Source organism: Tachysurus vachellii, chromosome 4 (assembly GCF_030014155.1).
Source record: "Tachysurus vachellii isolate PV-2020 chromosome 4, HZAU_Pvac_v1, whole genome shotgun sequence".
In the NCBI taxonomy this organism is placed as follows: Eukaryota; Metazoa; Chordata; class Actinopteri; order Siluriformes; family Bagridae; genus Tachysurus; species Tachysurus vachellii.
This window is the reverse complement of record NC_083463.1, coordinates 1,202,961-1,226,748: the sequence shown is the minus strand read 5'-3', so window position 1 is coordinate 1,226,748 and position 23,788 is coordinate 1,202,961. Positions and strand designations below refer to the sequence as shown.

The window sequence follows — 23,788 nt, the reverse complement described above, 5'->3', positions numbered from 1 at the left end:
AGGGAATGGAATGTAAAATAAGTCAACTGACATTTTTGTGCTTCTGTATGTCAGGTACACACCATACAGTTTACTCAGGCTGAACAAACAATCAGATGACAACAAATACAACATATTTCTTCTATCTCTAAAATCACACAGTTGTCGATGCGTCTACAGAAAGTGAAAAAATGACTTCAATAATACAAAATATTTCAGGGGAACAAGCAATGTGTGTTCTTCTACGTTTGTGTGTATTGTAGGGTTACGAACAGGAAGTAAGATGAAAACAGGAAGAAGAAAACAGGAAGTAAGATGCTGTGTCATTGGAGTGAATGTCCAGAATTGAGAAACTTTAAAGTGCCTGATATTTTCCATATGCTTTATTTGTGCATGGTAATTACAGTGCATCCAGAACGTATTCACTTTTTCCACACTCTGTTGTGTTACAGCCTTATTCCAAAATTAATTAAATTCACAATTTGCCTCAAAATTCTACAAACATCATAATGACAATGTGAAAGACGTTTGTTTGAAATCTATGCAGATTTCTTAAAAATAAAAACAACAAAAACAATGACATGTACATAAGTATTCACAGTAGAGTTGGGTCCGAGTCCACCTTTGTCGAGTACGAGTCAAGACCAAGTCCTTAAACATCAAGTCCAAGTCCGAGACCGAGTCCAAAAGGGCCCGAGTTGGACTCAAGTCCGAGTTCTTAAAGGCCGAGTCCGAGTCGAGTCCGCCCGAGTCCAGAAAGTAATTAAATTAAAAAAAAAGATTATAAATTGGTATTGTAAATTTTTATATTCTATTAATATTTTAACCTTACAACCCATTAAATCAATGGCAATATAAAAATGTAATAAAAAATACCACTATTACATCTTGTCATTGCCATTGAACATTTTTATTTTATGTCAACAGAACTAGTTTCCTATCAAAAAAGGTTTCAAAGAAAAGAAGGTTATATGTAGAACTTTTATTGTATTACAAGTGCATGAAAATACAAATGAACCCGTTTTATTATTGTATCACAATATATTATCCTCCAGTTAAAGCTGACATTTCAATTATTTAATGCCTCTCCCCCACATTTAAATAGGCTGAGGAAATACTCAGACTAGAGTTTAAATCTATCAGCTAGTCATAACAACAAACTTAAAGCTTTATTACGGTGCTTAATCAACAACAAACTCCTTTCTGAACACAGCTCTCTGGTCTTGTAACATGAGTTGTAATGAACACTGAACATGAAATGTACAGTACTATAGTGCACAGTCAAGCACTAAACCAGGGCCATATTGCTTTTCAAAAATACAAGCGCTGTGACCATTTTATGAGTTAAGCGTGCACGATGTGGTCTCACGATGAGGCCACCTTTGCTAAAGACACGCTCTACTGGTGCAGAGGATGCTGGAATAGACAGCACTTTTACAACCAGAGAGTAAAGCTGTGGGAATTTCTCCCTGTTTGTCGACCAAAATTCAAGTGCTGTATTTGTGTCTGTGTTTTGAATGGCATCAAAGTACTTGTGTATCTGAGCTGAAATGCATGCATCCTTAGCTGAGTGACTCAGGTGCTTGTGAGCTCGATAGCGAGCTAGAAGTCGTGGGCATTTGCCAGGAGGAGAATCTGAGGTTTCATCAACATCACCTCCAGAATGCAGCATGTCTCCATCTGCTGTGGCCTCAACTTCTGCAGTCAAAGAATCTGAAAAATATGAAACATGCACAAATAACACACGTTAAAATGCATTTGGATTTAGGGACCTAAGGACCATTATTGTATGCCTACTGCATATTTTTATGCTCTGCAATATACAGAGTATATAGTAGACAAATAAGAAGTTTGCTTCACAATAAATTGCAGACAAATCATTTTTAGGTTATTAAAGCAAATAAAATGAATTACCTATAAGTGTTCTTTTCAGATCCTCTCTGAATTTCTTCACCGAATCTGGACTCTCATTGTTGGTTACATCTAGATCAACCCAGTTCAGGCCAAACTGAGGATCAAGCATTGTTGCCAAGAAATAGACATTATGGTTGAACTGGTCCTCTTTCCCATTTTGCTCAACCATTTTGGTTCTCACAAAGATCCCAGAGAATCTCTTTAAAAGTGATTGCCGAAGGGATGTGGCTAGAGGCCGGCAATGACTTTGTGACTCTGATATTTGGAGCAGATGAGTGTTTAAATCAAGTACAGTGGGGACCACCATACTAATAGTGACCATTTTCTCACCCTCTGTAAGGTCTGTTGCTTCCGCAAAAGGAAAGAGAACAGAACCTAAATTCTTCAGTTGATTCCATTCACGAACTGAAAAAAGAACATGTTGAAAGTCTGAACTGCAAATTTGTGTGAGATCCCTATGGTCAAGTGCTGTAAGGGCCTGTAGCTGCTTGAATGTACTGTTCCAGCGTGTGGATGTAGCTGCAGGAATTGATCTATCTGTCCCAAATTTAGCCTCAAATCGTTCTTTAAATGTAGTACTTGTGTGAAGTAATGAGGTTAATTTTGACATTTTGGTAAGTGCTGAAGAAAAGGCCTTGGCTTCTTTCATTCCATCATGTACAACTAATTGCAGAGAATGTGCAAAACATGACAGCCTTTGTCTTGTTCTCACCATGATAGTCTCGTCTTCCCAGGTCACATCCTCCCAAAGACTCTCATCATCTAAGTTTTCCTCTTCTGCATCACTGCCATCACTGTGCTGCTCTTCCTGTGGTAGCTTGACTTTGAATGCACACTTCATATTGACTGCATTATCAGTAATAATGTACCTGACTTTACTTGCTATGTTATATTCATCAATGATCTCGTCAAATGCCATGGCTATGTTGTCTCCACTGTGTCTGCCACAAAACCGCCTACAGTCTAAAAGAAAGGACTCCAGCTGATTTCCATCTTGGTTTAATCCATGGGCAGTAACACCGAAGAAGGACCGCATGGTTCGATCAGACCATATGTCAGCAGTTATGGACACAGATGATTGGGTCTGGAGCTTCCTTTTAATTGAATCTTTCACCTGATCAACCAACAAAGGAATGTGTTTTTCAGTGATTGTTTTTCTTGCAATGGGAGTGTATTTGTTGTCCATTACTTTCAAGAAATGCCTGAAATGCTGATTTTCAACAATTGACAGAGGTAAAGTGCAGCCAATGAGGAGATCCTTAATGATGGCATTATGAATTTCTTGTTGTCTTGGAGAACTTGCATCATAAAGTTGCACTGCTTGTTTGGTCAATTCTGGTCTTGCAAATCCTGCAATGCTGGGCTGTTGGTCTGTTGGTTGCTGCTGCTGTCTTTGGTACTCTCTTATTCTGGGAAAAAAAGGAGAACATTTTAACAACACTTGCTAATTCAAAAACAGAAGGTACAGTACATGCAAAACAAGGGTATTTGTCTAATGTGCCTCAAACATTTTTTTTTGCAAAGTTTTGTTTAAGCTATTTTACTAGTTATTGCAATTCAGATCACATTAAGTAATTGATAGAAAATAATTACATTACATTAAGAGCAAATCATTTTATATTTAAAAAGACTATATTTACAGTCCCTGCATTTCTGTGGTGATATGTTAATTTCCTTACTAAAATGTAAAAAACAAATCTCAATCAGCAGGGTTTATATTATTTCCCACATTAAGAATTACATTTAACATTTTGTAAAATTAAAGACTGGAATCACCAAATGCTAATGTTTAGGGGTGGGCGATACTAAAATCTTACTTCACGATAATTGCTTTCTCAAGTAGGTCCAAGTAGTATTCAAGTAAGAATAAATACTACTGGAATTAAATAAAGCAATTAAATGTAAAATAAAACAGACTTCACTGTATGACATGCACATTGATTCTCATTACATTTAATAAAGTTAGTTATCAGTAGAGTGAGTGATTTTGTTAACATTACGGCAACAGATTTATTTGACTGATATGACTATTTTTCCCAACTGTTTGTTTACATTCACTTAAGACATCTTAACAATGTACATAACCGACTGTTTACATGAATACTCGGCCAAACTTACATTTTGACATGATGTGTGTGAATTTTTTTGACCGTGCAAGTGTAAAACCATTAGATAATTCATCACTGATGACGCACATTGAGGCGGCCTCATGGCGGTCTGCATGATTTAAATTGGCGCGCCCGCGCACACACACAGACCCAATATATATTTAGCGTCATATCGCCCAGCCCTAACAATGTTATTTGGATTTAAACTGGTATAAAAGTTATAATAAGAAACTTACCTTTCTTTATGTTTTCTCTGAACATGTCGGTAGAAATTTGAAGTCGTGCCAGAAACATCAGTAAGAGTTGTTTTGCAAAATTTGCAATCCGCAGAGTGCTTCTTTTTACCGGATGTCTTGCAAATAAATTCTTTATGATTTTCGTAAGCAAAACAAATTATTGCTGACTTTGAAGACATCGTCCTAGCCACAGATTGATATCCAGTGAGTGATGTGTGTGTTTCGTCTGCAAGCATAAGATGATGCTACTGCTGCCTGCCGGTGTGGTGGCAGTAAAATGACAAACGGGAACATTAATTAATTTCTCATCTCAATTTTATGCTGGTTTTATTGTTACACATGACGCGGACTCGACTGTACTCGGAATATTTTCCGAGTCCAAAATGTTCAAGTCCGTGTCAAGTCCGAGTACAAATTCACCCGAGTGCGTGACAAGTCCGAGTTCATTCAAAATTGGACTCGAGTTCGGACTCGAGTCCGAGTCCGAGTTCGAGTACCCCAACTCTAATTCACAGCCTTTGCCATGACACTCAAAATTGAGCTCGGGTGCATCCTGTTTTCTGTGATCATCCTTGAGATGTTTCTGCAACATGATTGGAGTCCACCTATTGGAAATTCAGTTGATTGGACATGATTTGCTAAGGCACAGACATGTCTATATAAAATCCTACAGTTACAACTGCATGTCAGAGCATAAACCAAGCCATAAAGTCAAGGAATTATCTGTAGACCTCCAAGACAGGATTGAATCGAGGCACAGATCTGGGGAAGGGTAGAGTAGAATTTCTTCAGCATTGAAGGTCCCAATGAGCACAGTGACCTCCATCATCCTTAAATGAAAGAAATTTGGAACCACCAGAACTCTGCCTCAAGCGAGGTGCCCAGCCAGACTGAGAGATCATTGAGAAGGGCCTTAGTCAGGGAGGTGACCAAGATTTCTCTGTGGAGAGATGAGTAGCATTCAGAAGAACAACCATCTCTGCAGCACTCCACCAATCAGGCCCGTATGGTAAAGAGGCCAGACAAAAGCCACTTTTCAGTAAAAGGCACAAGATGGCCCTTCTGGAGTTTATCAAAAGGCACCTGAAGGACTCTGATTACGAGAAACAAAATTCTCTGGTCTGATGAAACAATGATTGAACACTTTGGCATGAATAGCAGGCATCAGATCTGGAGGAAACCAGGTACTGCTCATCACCTGGACAATATCACCACTACAGTGAAGCATGGTGATGGCAGCATCATGCTGTGGGGATGTTTTTCAGCAGAAGTAAATGGGAGATTAGTCAGGATTGAGGGAAAGATAAATGCAGCAATGTACAAAGACATCCTTCATGAAAACCTGCTCCAGAGCTCTCTGTACTGTACCTCAGACTGGGAAGAAGGTTCATCTTCTAACAGCACAACAACCTGAAGCACACGGCCAAGATAACAAAGGAGAGGCTACAGGAAAACTCTGTGAATGTCTTTGAGTGGCCCAGCCAGAGCCCAGTCTTGAACCCGACTACACGTCTCTGGAGAGATCTGAAAAAGGCTAAGCGCTGACGCCCCATCCAAGCTTGTAGCATCGTACTCGAAATGACTTGAGGCTGTAATTGCTGCTAAAGGTGCAGCAACAAAGTATTGAGCAAAGGCTGTGAACACTTATTTACATGTGATTTTTTTCAGGAGGAGGTTCATTTTTTATATTTGCAAAGATTTCAAACAAACCTCTTTCTCATTGTCATTCTGAGGTATTGTTTGTAGAATTGTGAGGAAATAATGAAATTAATCCATTTTGGAATACGTGTCTGTAAATACTTTCCAAATGCTCTGTATAACTATGGTCAGATCTAAAGAAAATTTTATCCATTTAATCTTAGAACGGGGGCATAGAAGCCTTTATTATCACCCCATATACATTACAGCACAATGGAATACTTTTCTTCACATACCCCAACTGAGGAGGTTGGGGTCAGAGTGCAGGGGCAGCTATGATACAGCGCCCCTGGAGCAGGGAGGGTTGAGGGCCTTGCTTAAGGGCCTAGGAGTGGCAGCTTGGCCTTGAACCCCGATCAACAACCCAGAGCCTTAACCAGTTGAGCCACCACTCACCCACTCACTTAGTTGGCTAAGATGCTAACTAAGACCTGAACAAGCTTAGCTTACTAGTTAGCTAACATATTTCATTTATAAGGAATTAACAACAGTATCTAGCTTGGTATTAGTGCTAACATCAATCCATTTCCTATATAACAATCCTGTGAGATTCTTCAGTCTGATTATACAGCTATTACTGCTCGCTAACAAACCAACTAGCATCAGGTTGCTAGGATACGCTGGGCTTTTTGCGATCATTAAATGAGTCTATATCATGTCAAAATTGTGTTGTAGATTATGTAGAAAGAGAAAATAAATAAATGGTGTTTGATATTAGTAACAAATTACTAGAGTAAAAGCTTCAATTGGATTCTTGGACATATAGTATACAGTCAGATAAAGTAAAAGTGTAGTAAATATCCACAAATATACACTTTTGCATCTTTCACCTTGGATGAGAGGAAATTAGTTGTATCCAGTTTTTGGGTTCCAGTTTTCCCGATCACATATTGTATATGCTGTGACATGGTCCTTAACACGTGTGGATACACCGCCCTCTAGTGGTCACGTAATATCACATATTACTGTATTAGGTAAAATCTATATGTAAATATATATATATATATATATATATATATATATATATATATATATATATATATATATATATATAAATATATACGTCCATAGTGAATGTTTGGACAATATAGGAATAACTGTACAATATAGGAACGCTTTCGATTCAAAGAAAAAGATTTATTATTTATTTCCAATTCATTTCCTGTTCATAATTTGTTAGAGTTCAGGCACATATACAGGCCTTACAGTATGTTGCACTTCATTTTGTAATTTTGTTTCAGACAGAGTGTGGGGAAGCCGGTACTGTTTTGTTCTTTTTTGCTTCTACCAACATTTATGATGAAAACATTAAGAAGTGAGCAGAATAACCCAGAATAAGGAGTGTTGCTGAGTGGCGTTAATGGCACTTATAACCATCCAGTGTTAAAGTAATTACACAGCATCACACTCAGATCATAAACCTGAACACACACAGTCAGTGTTCCTTTAATGAGCTGTAACATCTGTACTGCTCACATCATAAACATTCAGTTTACTCTTATCTAAAGATCATAATATAATATAATATAATATAATATAATATAATATAATATAGAGCTCAAGTTTAGGGCCTAGAACACTCTCTCACTCTCTCACTCATTTTCTACCGCTTATCCGAACTACCTCGGGTCACGGGGAGCCTGTGCCTATCTCAGGCGTCATTGGGCATCAAGGCAGGATACACCTTGGACGGAGTGCAAACCCATCGCAGGGCACACACACACACTCTCATTCACTCACACTACGGACAATTTTCCAGAGATGCCAATCAACCTACCATGCATGTCTTTGGACCGGGGGAGGAAACCGGAGTACCCAGAGGAAACCCCCGAGGCACGGGGAGAACATGCAAACTCCACACACACAAGGTGGAGGCGGGAATCGAACCCCCAACCCTGGAGGTGTGAGGCGAATGTGCTAACCACTAAGCCACCGTGCCCCTGGGCCTAGAACAGGGTCTTGGATTTTACTTGAGTGTTTTTTCTTCTTGAGTTCATCCATGTGTCTAATCCAATTTCTGTGCTAATTACCATGGTGACTGTAGCTTCTTTATTCAATCACCAGAATTCTTTTACAAACTACCAGCACACATTTTACAGGTAATCCTTTTAAAAACATATCTTTTCCATTACCAATGAGCTTATGACCTTTTTATTTCCTGACCAGCCAGGACACAGATCAGAGCAAACAAAGAAATAATCCAACATGGAAGACGTTAATGACATCAAACCAAATTGGTTGTATATTAACAACATTCAAGAAATGTATCAGTCAGGATTTAGGCCTCATCATAGCACATTATAGCTTTAGCACTGATTAAAGTGGTAAATAACCTACTACAGGCCTCTGATCAATAAATTCTTTATTATACTTGCGCTTGTTTTAAGACATGATTGATTCTATGGTAACTTTATAATTTGATTAAAACATCTTAAAGTTTTCTTTACAAAGAAATGTATCTATCATGTATGGAAGGAGTCAAGTTTTAGCAACTGTTAGCACAGTCCGAGGTAAAGCTGTAACTGTAATGACTCCAGCCGCACTAAACACCACCAGTTAGAGCACTTGCCCAATTTTTAGAGCTTCCGAGTAAAACTGCCTCTTCCTGTGCAATTTGATGGCACAGCAGATATATTTAAGGGATTCTTGCACCAATGTAGCATTTATTTTGCTAACCAGCCTGAGGCCTATCAAAATGAGACCACACAGTGCACTTTCATGATGTTGCTACTTACTGGGAAGGCACTAGAATGGGTGTCTGCGATATGACACAGTGACTCACAAATCAGACGTTCCTTCTTGTATTTCTCTCAGCAGATTAAGATTAGACTCTGGTTCAGCCATCAGTCTGATCCACCAGCAACCACCAGTACAGGATGTGTGCATACCCTCCATACCATGCGCAGTTACCCTCAGAATCATGGAAGTGGATAATCATCCTATTGGAGATGGCTACAGCACTCACTAAGCCATAATTCATCTCCTCCTGACTGAACCCAGTGATCCTCGGTTACCCCAGGCTGAATGTACATGACCCACACATATCCTGGCAGATGAATGAACTTACCCACTGGTCCCTGAATTTCAGGCACATTGCTTATATTGGAACCTCACATGCTGAATCACCTCCATTGAAAACTTGCCAAAATTCTAAAAATACTGTGGTTACCCCACAGAGAATCAGGTGTTTAGCAAGGAGAGAGCCGCCCAACTACCACTGCACCAGCCACTGCACCAGCCATGAGACTGCATCAACCTCCTACTAAACACCTCAGACCCATGAGCAGGGTTTATATCCTGTCTATTCCCAGGTGTTTCCCTGCTGGCAGCGGGCGTCTTCTTCATAGATAAGAAGGATGGCAGCTTACATCCTTGCAGTGACTATCGGGGCCTCAATATTATTACTGTAAAGTACCCCTACCCTCTTCCACTGGTCCCTTAAACCCTGGTACAAGCAAGAAACAAGCTTTGACCGAATGGCCAGTGCCCCCGTCATCAAGGAACTACAATGTTTCCTGGGCTTTGCTAAATTCTACAGGCACTTTATCCACAATTACAGCATGGTAGCCACCCCCCTGACCTCACTATGGCAAGGAAAATAATGACCTGCCAATTAGTCCTCCTCAAATGTCTCCACAAAGCTATGGAAACATCGAAAGACCTATTTCACTCGAGTTTACAGGCCCCCAGAGGACATCGTCTCTGACAGGTGAGCTCAGTTTACATCACAATGTGGAAGACATCCTGCAGTCACCTTAACATCATTCTCAGTCCAATGGCCATGAAGAGCAGCTCAACCAGGAGATCGGTCACCAAAGGAGAATACCTGGAGGTGTTCATGGGGTAATTCTGTATTGACTCCAGCCAGGCTGTTTTCCAACATTTTTAGGACAGAGGAGTTTACGCTTTTCTGTTGCAACATGACATGACAAGCTGCATTTGTGCTGAGTGTGAATTCCTCATCAGATGCTAGACACACACACACACACACACACAGAATCCCCCCAGAGTGCATCGAACGTGAGTCAAGAACATGACGCATGAGAAGGACTTAGAAATTGAGAGTTAAAATTATTGTAGTGTGTCATCACAAAATTTCCAACTTCTCTCAACTCTGTGAACTCGTAATCGCTGCTGTATTCACTTCCTCATTCCTGAGTCAGGGCACTTCTTTATTCGCCATTTAAATAATTTTCCTTTAATCTTATCCAACACAAACCACAATTTGTCACAGATCAACCACTGACATAAAAATATAAAACACATCCTCTGTTTTATTTATAGCTTGTATTTCCTTTCAGGTTATCATCACTTCCTCACACAGAGAAGAGAAACAGAAACCTACAAATATAAATATAAATATGCAGCTGATGTCATTATAAAGATGTTCAGATGAGACAGATGAGAGACAGTGAGAGAAAATCTTCCCACTTTTGTTCTTATAGAGTTTTATGTCTCTGAAATCAACCCTGAAGCAAAGCAGTAAAATTAGTTGCACTTTCCTGAAGGTCTGCTGGTACTGTATAACACCATCAGAGGCAAGCATAAGTAGTTCCACCACTGAAAAGTGTGATTTAAAATCCACTTCAAATTTGCAAATCCACACATTTCATGTTACGATACATTTCTTTTTTATACATCAGTTATGGCTTTGTCACAGAAAATGAAGTGATGATTTTTAGAAGCTGATGGTTGGTCAGGTGGCACCAATGCCAAGCAACTTATCCCTTCCAAATATAAACAATAAACTCCACAGTTGCTCCATAGGAACAATTTTCAAACAACTGTACAAACTAGGAATGGAATAAATGAAGCAACTGGAGAGGAAATTTTGTGTTGTTTGTGCTTTGTTTTCACTGAGGACATTTTTTCTTTCCATACTTTACCAGACTTTGATTAAATTTGTTAACTTGAACTATGTACACAGATGCTTTTATACCATTATATCGTCGCTGTCGGGCAGAAACCTTGTATGTCCAAATTTGGTCAATTTCATATTTTTTCACATATCGATGCTATTGGTCAGTCCCCACGTGGGTCTGTTATTTTTACAAGTTATTAACCAATCTAAAGTCTTGAAAATAGCTTGAACACAAATCTCATAACTCCATTGGACACTTCAACTGTCCACCTCTTCCTCAGGAGCTTCACGGCATATTTCTCCTCAAGAAGAGTCGCAACGAATCAACACGTCTTCTGAGGTAAATGTCTTCAAAACACTGGGCTCAAAGAAAAAAAAATCTTGACCCCCGCTAGTTCTGGTGCTCATCTGAGGACAGGAATTTAGCGCAAGACAATCCACTGCAACGCTGACTAAACCCTGTGCACTGCATATAAGGTACGGCGTTTTTTTAATTTACTGAAAAATAACGGTTTTGGAGATACGAGGATTCCGCCTGACAGCGACGATATAAAGGTTTGGATATGAGCTGATCTGGATTGCAGCAATGCAGTTTAAATGCATTTAAAATCTTTTATCCTGTAAAATGAAGGCTCAGATGAAACAAAATCTGAAGAGCACCAACTGTGAAGCATGGGAGGTGGTAGCATGATGTTTTTGGTGTTTTGCTTGAAATGGGACCAGTTATTATAAGGAAGGACAATTTAGAAATGTAGAAAGGCTGAATCAACAGTTCAGGGCATCAGGCAGAGGGTTAAAACAAGGTCACAGTTGGATCCAAGCAGAACTGGACAGTTTGATTCGAGTTCAAGCAGATGAATTGCAACACCACCAAATACTGAATAAAGAGGGTTTAAACTTCTGACCCATTAAAACCTGATCAGTGAAAGCTGAATAAGTTTCTCATTGGATTCCTTTAGGGGTTTATTTAATAATAAGTCATTCTTTACATCCAAAAAGGCTTCAATTTGAAAGGATTTCTGAAAGAAGACACTAGAATGCAACTGGATTTTTGACCAGGAGTGACAGGAGTGTTTGCTGCTACAGAAAAATCTCAAGAGTCACAAAAAAACACACACACTGGACTTTGATCAGCTGTAAAATATAAAATGATATTGAATGTAGGATGTAGGACATTTTAACCATAAAGTTTACACACGCAAATCATTTTCATCCAAAACTGACATACTTCCACAACTGAGAACTGAGATATTTATAGCTTCATATATAATGAGGTGTTACCACAAAAACATTCCCATGATGCTATAGTGATGTCCTGACTGCTAAAACACAGTGTATTACACTCAGCAGCATGCTTTAAACCAGTTAGAAGTTCTAGCACATCTCTCAGACCGTTCTGATATGTTCTCTCGCGTCCCTCTCACTAAATCTGCTCTTTATCTATGAAACTTTAGTGCAGTTGAGATCCTCAGGTATCAGTTTCTCACCTCTTTTATGCAGTTAGATAATAAATACTGATGCTAGGATAACTAAAGCACGACCTACTGCATTCACCTGAATTATGTGTGTAGCTAGTGGGTGTGTTGCATATGTGCATATGAATAAAAGAAGAAGAAGAAGAAGAAGAAGAAGAAGTACATATATATTGTAATTATAACCACAGTGAGCTGCGGAAACATAAACGGAACCCTGTTTTTGTTTAAAAGTCGTTTTGTTTGTGTGTGTGTGTGTGTGCGTGTGTACGTAGATAATAAGAGGAAGATGCCGTCCTTCCAGTCTTTCACACATCCCTCAAACTTCTCTATACATTACATCACCTGAATAAATGTTGCATTCAGCTATAACTCATAACTCAGAATTTCTGAGTTACTGTGAGAATCACTGTGAGAACACAGTTACCTTAAATAAATATACAATTGAAAGAAAAAAGAGAAATAAATAAAACACTTTTTGATGAATGGTCTGGCCTTAAAACCTTTTCTTTTTGTGAACAGGATTTGTTTGTAGTTCAGCTTCTTAGAAAATCAAACAATTTAGACTTCTTTATAATCTCAGTGTTTATACTGCTTTAGTTTACTGACTCACTGGGAAAACGATCTGAGACAATACAATTACCCCGTGTATTCACCCCGACCCCTGATGCCCCATTCACACCTGTACTCAGGTAGATAATCCCACCAATCAAATCAGATATTGAAACCAGGCGATTTTTCAGGATGGATTAGAAAAACCCAGTGCAGCCACATTAGCGTCTCCACCTTCACCTGCTTAGCATTTCTATTGCAGCTAATTGTTGTGATCATCTATACAATTAAACGGCGTTCAGCCGTGTAAATGTTGCCATGGTGACAGTATCGTACACGCCTACAGCACAGAGCCGATTATAGCAGATGCAAGAAATTTATAACAAAACAGTACAATTTTAATCTAAGATTTTTTGTAATTTGTGCTGCTTTTAGAAGTTAGATCAAAATAGCAAAACGTTCTTATTTATTTATTTATTTGTTTGTTTGTTTGTTTGTTTATTACTGGTATTGTCAATGGTTTTACTTTCTGCTTGCTATTTATTCTAAACTGTTTAACGTAAACATAGCATAAGTAGTTAGCATGTAATGAACATGGCTTTAGTGAGTAAGCTAACAAGGTTTAGCAGCTGATCAGGTTCCTAATGGGTTTTAATATCTTCCTGATGGATTGTAACCATAATCAAATGGAACGTGTTTGAAATGTTTGCTGAAGGATTATCTAACGTTGTAATTCTGTCCCTCTAGTCATGGTGGCTTCCCACAGATTTAGAATTTAGCAAAGGTTAGCACACTAGCCACTTAAGATAAGATAAGATATACCTTTATTCGTCCCACAATGGGGAAATTTCTTATTTAGCAGACATTAGCATAGGTATAGCTATGTTTGAGTTTGTTATATTAGTGTAAGAAACCGGAGTTCATGTTGTGTGTGATTGTGCAGATGATGGTTCATCTCAGGATAGATGATTGTTTGTTTCTGGAAACATCCTCCAGCACAATCATAATGCAAATGGTGAATCGACTCCAGAGATTTACTGTTCATGCTGTAACAGAGAAATATAATTAAACCTGGACTTGGAGAAAACCACTAAATTATTTCTAATCAAATAAAAAAATAATCAATAAAAAATTCTAAAGGCAAACTAGCTAACCACAGGTAATAGCACTGGACTCGTCATATCCTAAAATCTTGTTATGAAAACAATTTTTGCAACCACAAAATCTAGATGTAGCAAAAACGAGGAAAAACAGACGTATGAATGCAATGAAGTAACATAGATTTGAAACATCTGAGGAACTTCCTCATAACGCTGCTGACAGCAAAGCCAGAGAGGAAAGGGTCAATATTAGAACTTCTTTTATTAACTGTTTATTAGCTACACACTATTTTTATATGCAAAGCAGAACCAATCTCTTCTGGGTTCTTTCCTGGTTCTTCACAGGCTGCTCTGGGTTTATAAATATTCACCCTTCAGTCATGCCGGGAAAACTCATTCTTTCTTAATGGGTTATTTTTTCAACATGACAATCCAGTATTGAGAAACAGAAGTAGTGTATGTACACACACAGACTCACACACACACACACACACACACACACACACACACACAAACACCTCAGTATTTTATGAACGAAGACGAGTGGGAGGAGATAAGAGAAGTGAACAGTAAATCACTGAGAGAGCCAGACGAGTTAACAGAAGGTGAAGGGAAAGAGACACACAGAGCTGAAGAGACTCAGAGCTGAAGGTAAAATTTTATAAATCTCATTCTTCAGGTTCTTGTTTTATTCCCTGTTTCATAATATTTTGTATAGCTAAAGTGAGTGCCCCATGAAGTGCAAAAACACAGGTTCTAGGTGTTTAAAAGAAAATAATCTGAAGTTTGTACTGAACACACACTTCTGTTAAACGGTTCTTCAGTCGTTCCTCTGAGAGAAATCTTAAAGAGTCTGTGCAGAACCTTATGACAGAGTGTTATCCTATCAAATAAGGTTTTTTTAGCTTAAATAAGAACCCTAAATGATCCTGTGAAGCCCAAGGCATTTATCTTTCTACTTGGGTTCTTCAAAGGTTCTTAGCTTCTTTATTATCCCATTAAAACCCCTTAAAGAACCCGTCTCAGCAGATAAATGTTAAGGTTCTTGAGTTTGTACCACAAACACAACAATGTGTACCACAAAGGGTTCTCCAAGGGTTCTTAGAGTTATAAGCTTCTTGTTACCAAAAAAGTTTCCTTTTTTTCTTTAAATGTAATATTACAAATTCAGCTTTGTCCCCAATTATACAGCAGATCAACAAAAACATCCAGATTTAACTTAGAAACTCTTCAGTCTTAAAGCTCACACCTGCTGTATATATAGATATCTGCTAGTGAGAAACAGTTTCGGTGCCATAAAGAGAGACAGGAAGAAGGTAAATATTTGAGAGTGAGAGGTGTTTAAGTTACAGCACAGTTTTAAATAGCAACAAGAAGAACAATCTGAACAATCAGATGAACTTGATACTGAAACTCCACCATATGATTTAATCTCCAGTGAAGAAACAGGTCCTGATTTACGCTCCTCAATATCGTAACTAGACAATGTCAGAACTAGATCTGTTAATGGTACTTTGCTACAACAGAAATCAATAGTAAAACTTTAATTACTCAACAAATGCTTAAAGAATATTTTTATTAGAAGAGTGAACATTAGTCTTTTATATTTGTTTGACTGTAGCTCTAAATTTCGCTTAAAATACATTAAACACTTTGTACATTTACAGCATCTGCATTCAGAGCGACATTTATCTCATCTTAAAGTAACTGAGGATTAAGGGCCTTGCTCAAGGGCCCAAAAGGAGCATCTTGGTTGTTGTTACAATCAGCAGTCCAACACCGTATCCACTGATGTAGCACTTCTCTAAAACAGTGCCTTTCTTGATCAAAAACTATTTTAAAAAATGTTAACGCCATTTTGTATGAACATTCTGATTTTAGGACATTCTGAAAATGAGCTTTCTGGTGCAATAAATAAAGTTTTATGGAATTGAGTTAAACCTAAGGTTAATTTCTGAATCATTTAAGTTTCTTTAACAAATTGTTTAAATTTGTCTTTTATTTCCTAAAAATCTAACATTAATGTTTCTTCTGTTTCTTCCACCAGGATGTTGTTAAACAGCACAGATCTCCTTGGCAATGATTCATTTTCCTGCGCCGCCCCCTCTGTGGAAGGTTACCGCTACTTCGGTGTGTTTTGGGGCTGTTTGGTGACAGTGGTGGGAACCTTGGGGAACGTCCTGACAGTTCTAGCGTTTGCCACTGACGCCCGTCTGCGCACTCGCTTCAACGTACTCATCGTGAACCTGGCGCTGGCCGACATCCTGTACTGCACCATTCTGCAGCCGGTGAGCGTTGACTCCTACCTGCACCTGCGCTGGAGGGGCGGAGCTACCTGGTGTCAAATGTTTGGGCTCCTCCTTTTCCTGTCCAACAGCGTGTCAATTATTTCTTTGTGTCTCATTGCTGTGAGTCGATACCTAGTGGTTGCTCATCGGAATTCACGAGTGGCACGGCTGCTGCTGTCTCACAAGGGCATTGCTGTGCTCCTTCTGAGCTCCTGGGCACTTGGTCTTGCAAGCTTTGGCCCTCTGTGGCCTGTCTATGTCTTTGCACCTCAGGTCTGCACCTGCAGCTTCCACCGCATCAGAGGTCGCCCTTACACTACCATCCTGCTATTTATTTACTTCTTCCTTGGTTTGGGTTTTGTTGGGCTTTTCTACTTTTTGATCTACCGCAAAGTGCGTGTTGCCTCAAAGGCACTGATCAAATACAGGCCAAGTCGACGTTCCTCGAGGCGCAAACATCTGGAGCCCGAAGGCACGGATGGGGATGATAGTGGGATTGGTATTGGAACTGCAGCGACCCAGAGCAGTGAAGTCAGCGAGCAAGGTGTCGAGGTCCACCACAGCAAGACCAATGTGAATGAGCCTCAAACTATTTCCAGCGTCACCAACACTGTTAATGTGGCATCAAATGTCAATAAAGATTCCCCCAAAGCCGTAGCTCCTGTTCCAGCTGCAGCACCACCACAAGCAACATCCTCAGGAGAAGACAACGAGTTTAAACGTGTAACCCGGATGTGCTTCACTGTCTTCCTATGCTTTGTAGGATGCTTCGCCCCTTTTCTGCTCCTTAACATTGTGGACAAAAAAAGCCAAGCTCCACAGGTGGTCCACATGTTCTGTGCAAACCTCACATGGCTTAACAGCTGCATCAACCCATTGCTGTATGCAGCCATGAACCGTCAGTTTAACCAGGCCTATAAAGACCTGCTAGCCAAAGCAGCATGGCCAATAATGCGATTATGGAAAAAGCGCTAAAGAACATAAGGATCTGGTTTAGGTCTGACTCCACCTCCAGGGCTCTTTGTTTAACTGTGCCAAAGAACAAGGATCTGGATCAAGCCGAGCAGGTAGCATCGAGGAGCAGGTCTGACTTCACCCTCTGGACTATTTGTTCAACTCTATTAAAATACAAGCTGCAGGATCAGGTCCTACTTTACACCATGGACCTTTGGTTCTGCAGTGAAGGGAACTTGCATCAACCTGCAAAGACTCTAATTAACCATAACTAATACTGGGCAATGCTATTGACGCACAAAGCTAAACTGCTAACTTGAGCTTGACAGAATGATTTACACCAAGACTGTTAGTGACTGAAAATAAACAGCAGCTAGTTTTAGTGTATTTACTAACAGAGAAATGAAGATAAAGACGTGATTAAGTGTAAACTAAAGCATCTATTTCTGAGTCTTGTGCATCTTTATCTAAATATTGTGTATCTTTACTGTGTGTATTTGTCTGTACGTTTCTAATAAATAAAAAAAGCCATGTTATGTTAGCAGAAAACCACAGAGCGTAAACTCATCTGTATCGAAGACGTCAGAAAACATCCACACACACACACACACACACACAGACACACACACACACACACACACACACACACACACACACACACACACCTAGTACAAGTACAAAAAATCAATTTAAAATTAAAATGCGTCTTTTATTAAATAATTAATGGTAAATTCCTCCCATATTCATAGATTATTATAAATAATGTGCTTATAATTCTTTGTAAGTTGGTAATTGTTAGTTGCCAGTATCTCTGGCAATTACTTATTAAATAATTACTGCAAGTTCTAACAAAGTGATATTTCATCTTTTAATGAAGAAGTGGACCATTTAAGGGCTGCAATAATTTAATTATTTTATGAAGCCCATATTTATAGATTATTATTATAACTGTACTTATAAAACTTGTACACTATAAAAATGTGCTTATATTTTAATGTATAATTTCTCAGTTTGTTTTATAATGAATATTATTTTACAAACATACAGGAAATGATCAGCTTGTGACTTACAAATGATTTATAATGAGGAATAGTGGAGTGTGTTCAACATGATTGCTAATATAAAATCAGTTATAATGCGTTATAAACCTACAGCACTGTGCAGATGTCTTAGGCCACTTATTTTTAGTAGAGGTTTTGTTATAAATGTTTGTTTTATGACTTCTGCATTATTAAGTCAATACAAAAACCTAGCATTAGGTTTACTTAACAAGTTTACTTAACAAATAAAATAAAATAATGTTATAGAAAAATGTTCAGATGCTCAGTAAAAATGTCCTAATTTAACTGCACACACTGATCTGATTAGTCAGTAATAGTTTAGATTACACAGTGGTGTGAAAAAGTTTTGGCCCCCTTCCTGATTTTTTTTATTTTTTTTGCACTTTTGTCACACTTTAATGTTTTAGATCAAACAAATGTAAATATTAGACAAAGATAACACAAATAAACACAACATTCAGTTTTTACATGAAGGTTTTTATTATTAAGGGAAAACAAAACGCAGACCCACACGGCCCTGTGTGAAAAAGTATTTGCCCCCTAAACCTAATAACTGGTTGGTCCTCCCTTAGCAGCAAGAACCACAATCGAGTGTTAGTGATAACTTACAGTGAGTCTGTTACAGTGAGTCTGTTACAGTGAGTCTGTTACAGTGAGTCTGTTACAGCTGAGGCTGTGGAGGAATTTGGTCCACTCGTCTTTACAGAATTGTTGTAATTCAGCCACATTGGAGGGTTTTTGAGCATGAACCACCTTTTTAAGGTCCTGCCACAGCGTCTCAATAGGATTCAGGTCAGGACTTTGACTCGGCCGCTCCAAAGTCTTCATTTTGTTTGACTTCAGCCATTCAGAGGTGGACTTGCTGGTGTGTTTTGGATCATTGTCCTGCTGCAGAACCCAAGTTCACTTCAGCTCGAGGTCACAAACAGAAGGTCACACTTTGTCCTTCAGGATTTTTGTTAGACAGCAGAATTAATGGTTCTGTTTATGACAGCAAGTCTTCCAGTCATTTCTGGTCGGACGGCCGCTCCTGGGAAGGTTCACCACTGTTCCACGTTTTCTCCATTTGTGTACAACGGCTCTCACTGTGGTTTCCTGGAGTCCCAAAGCTTTAGAAATGGCTTTATAACCTTTTCCAGACTGATAGATCTCAATTAAATTTTTTTTCATTTGTTCCTGAATGTCTTTGGATCTCGGCATGACGTGTAGATTTTGAGGATCTTTTGGTCTACTTCACTTTGTCACTCAGGTCTTATTTAAGTGATTTATTGATAGTGAGCAGATGTGGCAGTAATCAGGCCTGGGTGTGGCTAGACATTAAACTCAGGTGTGATAAACCACAGTAATGTTTTAACAGGGGGGCTAACACTTTTTCACACCACTGTAAACGTTGTAGCACCAAACACTGACATTGTTTAGTATAGAATCTTTATTGATTTTTTTAAATTCTTATGATTTTTAATTAATTTCTTTGAATGAGCTTAAGACTACTGAATACACACATCCTGAGCATTCTGAGCATCTTACCAGTTTTTCTGGAGACTGAAAAATTAAGCAGCCTTTATTGTGCTTTCAGGTGGTTACAGGATATTTTGCTTTTTTTGAGACACTAAACATCTTGGTTGCTGTCCACATTTTGTCTTGAGGGAACACAAGGGAACACAGACACACACACGCAGACAAACACACAAAAGATTGCGATATAAAGTTTTGACAAGTTGTGCCTTGTACTGAACACACACACACACTTCCTCCGCAACAGTATGAAGACATCACGACTCTGACGCAATGTTATTTCTTACAAAGGTTACATGTTTACTGAGGGACAAACTTCATACTGATTTATCTTTACACTCAGAAAATAAAGACAGACGGTTTCATGGAGAAGAACTTCATTCAGAACATTAGATGATATTAAAAAATAAAAATAAAAGGACTACACATGTACAGTATTTGTGCATCTCTACATCTCTGGCTCTGACACAAAGAGGAATAAAACACAATGGACATGAAATCAGAAGTGCATGACATTGACGGGTTTGTTCTTTAGGAAGTTAACTTGTTCTTTATTATTGTTGCATTTGCATTAGCAGAGTGAAAACATTCACCGGAAGTAGGACATCAGACTCATCAGACTTATTATATTATATCATTTTGTGCCTTTCAGTACTTTTCATGCATAAATTTTATAAAGTGCTGCTCTGTTTGACAAAATGTCACATTTCTCAAATTTCTCTTTCTGTTAGAAATGAAAGTCCAGGATGAAAACCTCCATCAATCACCTCAGAGATCTCACTTCCACACTCAGGTCCAGAGCTGAACTGAAGGCAGAGTGAAACACTTTCAGTTCAGGTTTGAGAACATCGAGGCTCAAAAATAAGAATTAGGAAGAAATAATAATAAAATAAAAATCTGGATTTTATGCTGTGAGGAAATTTGAATCTTCGGGTTTTAAAAGATTAAATTTACTTAAATTTTAATAATGAAACTGTGATGAAAACTGTGATGAAACAGGATTTAGATTTTCATTAAAAAATACTGCAGAAAGAAAGAAAGAAAGAAAGAACCCAACATGAAATAAAACAGTTGAAAGAAAAAAGAGAGAGAAAAAAGGTACAATTTTCAAAAACCAAAATGATAAAATAATAAAGGGGAAAAATAAACATTTTATTTATTTTATTAATAAAATGTAGAGAGAGTGTGTGTGTGTGTGTGTGTGTGTGTGTGCCCTGTGATGGGTTGGCACTCCGTCCAGGGTGTATCCTGCCTTGATGCCCGATGACGCCTGAGATACAGTAGGCACAGGCTCCCCGTGACCCGAGGTAGTTCGGATAAGCGATAGAAAATGAGTGAATGAATGAGAGTGAGTAATAAAATGTAATTATTATTTTTTAACAATAAAAAAAAACAATTTAAACAGAAAGTACTGACAAAAAAAACAACAAAAATGATAGAGAAAGGGGGAAATAAAAGAAAGAAAAGCAGCAAAATATAAAAAGGAAGATGAAAGAAACATAAAAGAAACTGAAAAATGACAGAAAGAGATGGAGAAAGAAAAACATAAATAAAGAAAAAACCAAGAGAGAGGAAAGAGGATGAAGAAGAAAGTAATCAAGAGAAGACGGAGAGAGAAAAGAGAAATATCAGGAGGACGGTGCAGCCTCTAAAGTCCTGACATTGTGATATTTAAGAAGTGAATGTGAGACACGTCACAGCCACATGTCAGTTCCTCCGTTTCCATTCCATCTGGCAGCGCAGTGCAGTCTGGTTACTATGGTTACGGTTACTATATAAGGTACTAAGGTTACTATACTGTTACTAAGCAACCAAGAGGCTGTACATGATGCTACTGTACAACCTTCATGCTTCATGTAAAGGTTTTAGTGCTTTGTTCAGGACACAAAAGTTGAGATTTTTTAAATCTCACATTTAATGAGATTCAAACCTGACTGGTGGTAACATGCTGGTGGTGGAGCTGCACCTCTTTAGCGTCAGATATCATTTTAAAAAATCTAGCTCTTTGACAGATATTAAATGACGTTCCGCTGATTTGATCTCGTTCACGGAAAGTGTTCTGTCTCACTTTGTGCTTGGTGCAGTTCCCACCTCTGGCCACTAGGTGTAGTAACTACAGACGCTAACAGACCTACATCTGATCAAGAATCCACCTGAGGAACAAGTTCAGCAGGAGGAGAGTTAACGTCGAGATGGTCAGACTGTGATGGTCTGTTCTTGAGTGGACGATGTCCACACACCAGAAATAGGGCTTTTAGAAAGAGAAGATAAACCCAAATGATGAAAGGCAAATGTTTGGGCTAGCTTCAGATATTTTTAGTGGTAACCATGGCAACCCTAGTTAATGATACAAACGAACGAACGTTTGTCTAAAACCACACCCGATGAGCCTGTAGACTGCAGGTGGAGGTCTGGATTAGTTTGAGACGATCCGGTTATCAATGTCATCAGCAGAACTTCGTGACCTCCGAGCACGTCGTCCATCTTCTCCTCTGTAGCTTCACCTCTCAGTTTCACTTCGTTTTAATCTACTTTAATCAAAAACTGGACTAAACGAATACAAACTAATGTCTTTTAGCTCCGCCCACATCCCTATAGGTTACACAAGCATAGAAGATTTCTCTTCAAGATATCAATGCGGGTTATTTACTGATCTGAGCTGCACCATCTAATGGAAAATAACTGAAATACACTCTTATATCTGAATTTTTTAACCCCAGTGGTTTGGCCCCAGCAGCTCGTACACAGCGTACCACAGGACAACGTTAGAAGGTAAAAAGTACTGAAAAGTGCACAGGATTATTTTTGAGAGAGAATTTAAGCCAATAAAATAATGAAGGCTGAAGGTTTGTCCTACTCCCCCTGAATGTGCAAACCCTCCAGGTGGTTAGGATTGTTATGAAAAATGTCCTCAGAGAACAAGTCCAGTAAAAGTCCAGAAGTGTGGAAGCTCTTCATAGGAATATCTGCCAAAGGATCTGTGATGAAGTGCAGAGTTTCTAAAAATTCACCTGAAACAGTGCAGCTCTCTGTTTCCAGGTCACTGCTGGGTGAAGTGGAACTGTCATCATAGCCAGAGAGCATCGGGGATTGCTCTGGACCTTGCAGCATGAAGTCTCTGCCCATGTCTCCGCTCATGTCTCCGCTCATCTCTCCGCTCATGTCTCCGCCCATGTCTCCGCCCATGTCTCCGCTCATGTCTCCGCTCATGTCTCCGCTCATGTCTCCGCTCATCTCAGGAGGAGAAGCAGGGTCTTAAAGGAAGAGGGAAATGTTGGACCAGAGGAGCAGATTTTAGATGTTGTGAAATTTACTTCTGAAACATCTCAAAAATGTTCATTAGCCGAAGCCATAAATCAGAATGAAATTAATAGAAGTTTAATTTTATATTTTAAAATTAATCGGAGCACAGTAAGCTTTCACATAGGTTTAACTTTGATATATTTATATATATCCTAAAAACAAAATAAAGTTCCAAAGAAACAGAAATATTATTTTAAATCGTTATGTTACTCGTTCTGGCTGATTTCCGCTCCCACATTTGCATTCAGTCAAGTATAAACAGGGGGTGCAAGCTTTTGTGTTGAACTCAACTGTTACACATAAATTCTGTGTGATTTGCGCCCCCTAGTGTGTGAAGGTGCCTTTGACATCGCGGCTTTCTTACAGGATATTATAACATTTACTGATGAAACAATGACATGTAAAGTAACAGGCTGTAGAACATGCAGACAGTGAGACACAGATGCAGGAGGAAGGTTAGTAAAAGCAACACATTTCTCAGGCTGACGGCGTTAATGTGAAATAAACAACACGATACCAAACAAATCCCACTAAAGATTCACAGTGTGTGAACACAGCATGCCGTAATCAGTCGGACACTGACAGGAAGCATGATCTGATTGGTTGTGGGAGTTGTGGGGAGGCGGGACTCACCGGCGGGCTGAGCACACAGCTGAGGCGCTGGGCCTTCAGACGCACTCGTACACCCATTCCTGTCACAACCAATCACACAGTAACAGTTACTATGGCAACCACCCTTACCAACCA

The 23,788-nt window shown here is 38.9% G+C and overlaps 3 protein-coding genes across 6 annotated transcripts in view; 1 reads left to right on the top strand and 2 right to left on the bottom strand.

The window, feature by feature from the left end:
* Nucleotides 1-867: 867 nt before the first annotated feature.
* On the bottom strand, nt 868-4,673 carry LOC132844154 (uncharacterized). Of its 2 annotated transcripts, XM_060867345.1 has the most exons (3): nt 4,238-4,673; nt 1,894-3,302; nt 868-1,692 (listed from the first exon to the last, which is right to left on the bottom strand). In XM_060867345.1, the coding sequence occupies exons 1-3, from the start codon at nt 4,471-4,473 to the stop codon at nt 1,268-1,270; spliced, it is 2,070 nt and encodes a 689-aa protein (XP_060723328.1). In that variant the 5' UTR covers nt 4,474-4,673; the 3' UTR covers nt 868-1,267. The 2 variants fall into 2 exon arrangements, with proteins under 2 accessions (XP_060723328.1, XP_060723329.1); XM_060867346.1 differs by lacking the exon at nt 4,238-4,673 and having other exon boundaries at nt 1,894-3,459.
* A 9,746-nt stretch (nt 4,674-14,419) lies between these two features.
* Nucleotides 14,420-17,672, top strand: gpr84 (G protein-coupled receptor 84). The gene is made up of 2 exons (XM_060867344.1): nt 14,420-14,571; nt 15,968-17,672. Exon 2 carries the CDS (start codon nt 15,969-15,971, stop codon nt 17,181-17,183), a length of 1,215 nt encoding a protein of 404 aa, XP_060723327.1. The 5' UTR covers nt 14,420-14,571; nt 15,968; the 3' UTR covers nt 17,184-17,672.
* Nucleotides 17,673-20,014: 2,342 nt separating this feature from the next.
* The window catches only part of stat2 (signal transducer and activator of transcription 2), a 25,561-nt gene continuing 21,787 nt past the window's right edge, over nt 20,015-23,788 (bottom strand). For all 3 annotated transcript variants that reach the window (XM_060867343.1, XM_060867342.1, XM_060867341.1), the window contains 2 exons: nt 23,675-23,733; nt 20,015-22,992 (listed from right to left, as the gene is read on the bottom strand). In XM_060867343.1, coding sequence (XP_060723326.1) covers nt 22,592-22,992; nt 23,675-23,733 — 460 coding nt within the window. In that variant the 3' untranslated portion in view covers nt 20,015-22,591. The remainder of the gene's footprint in view (nt 22,993-23,674; nt 23,734-23,788) is intronic.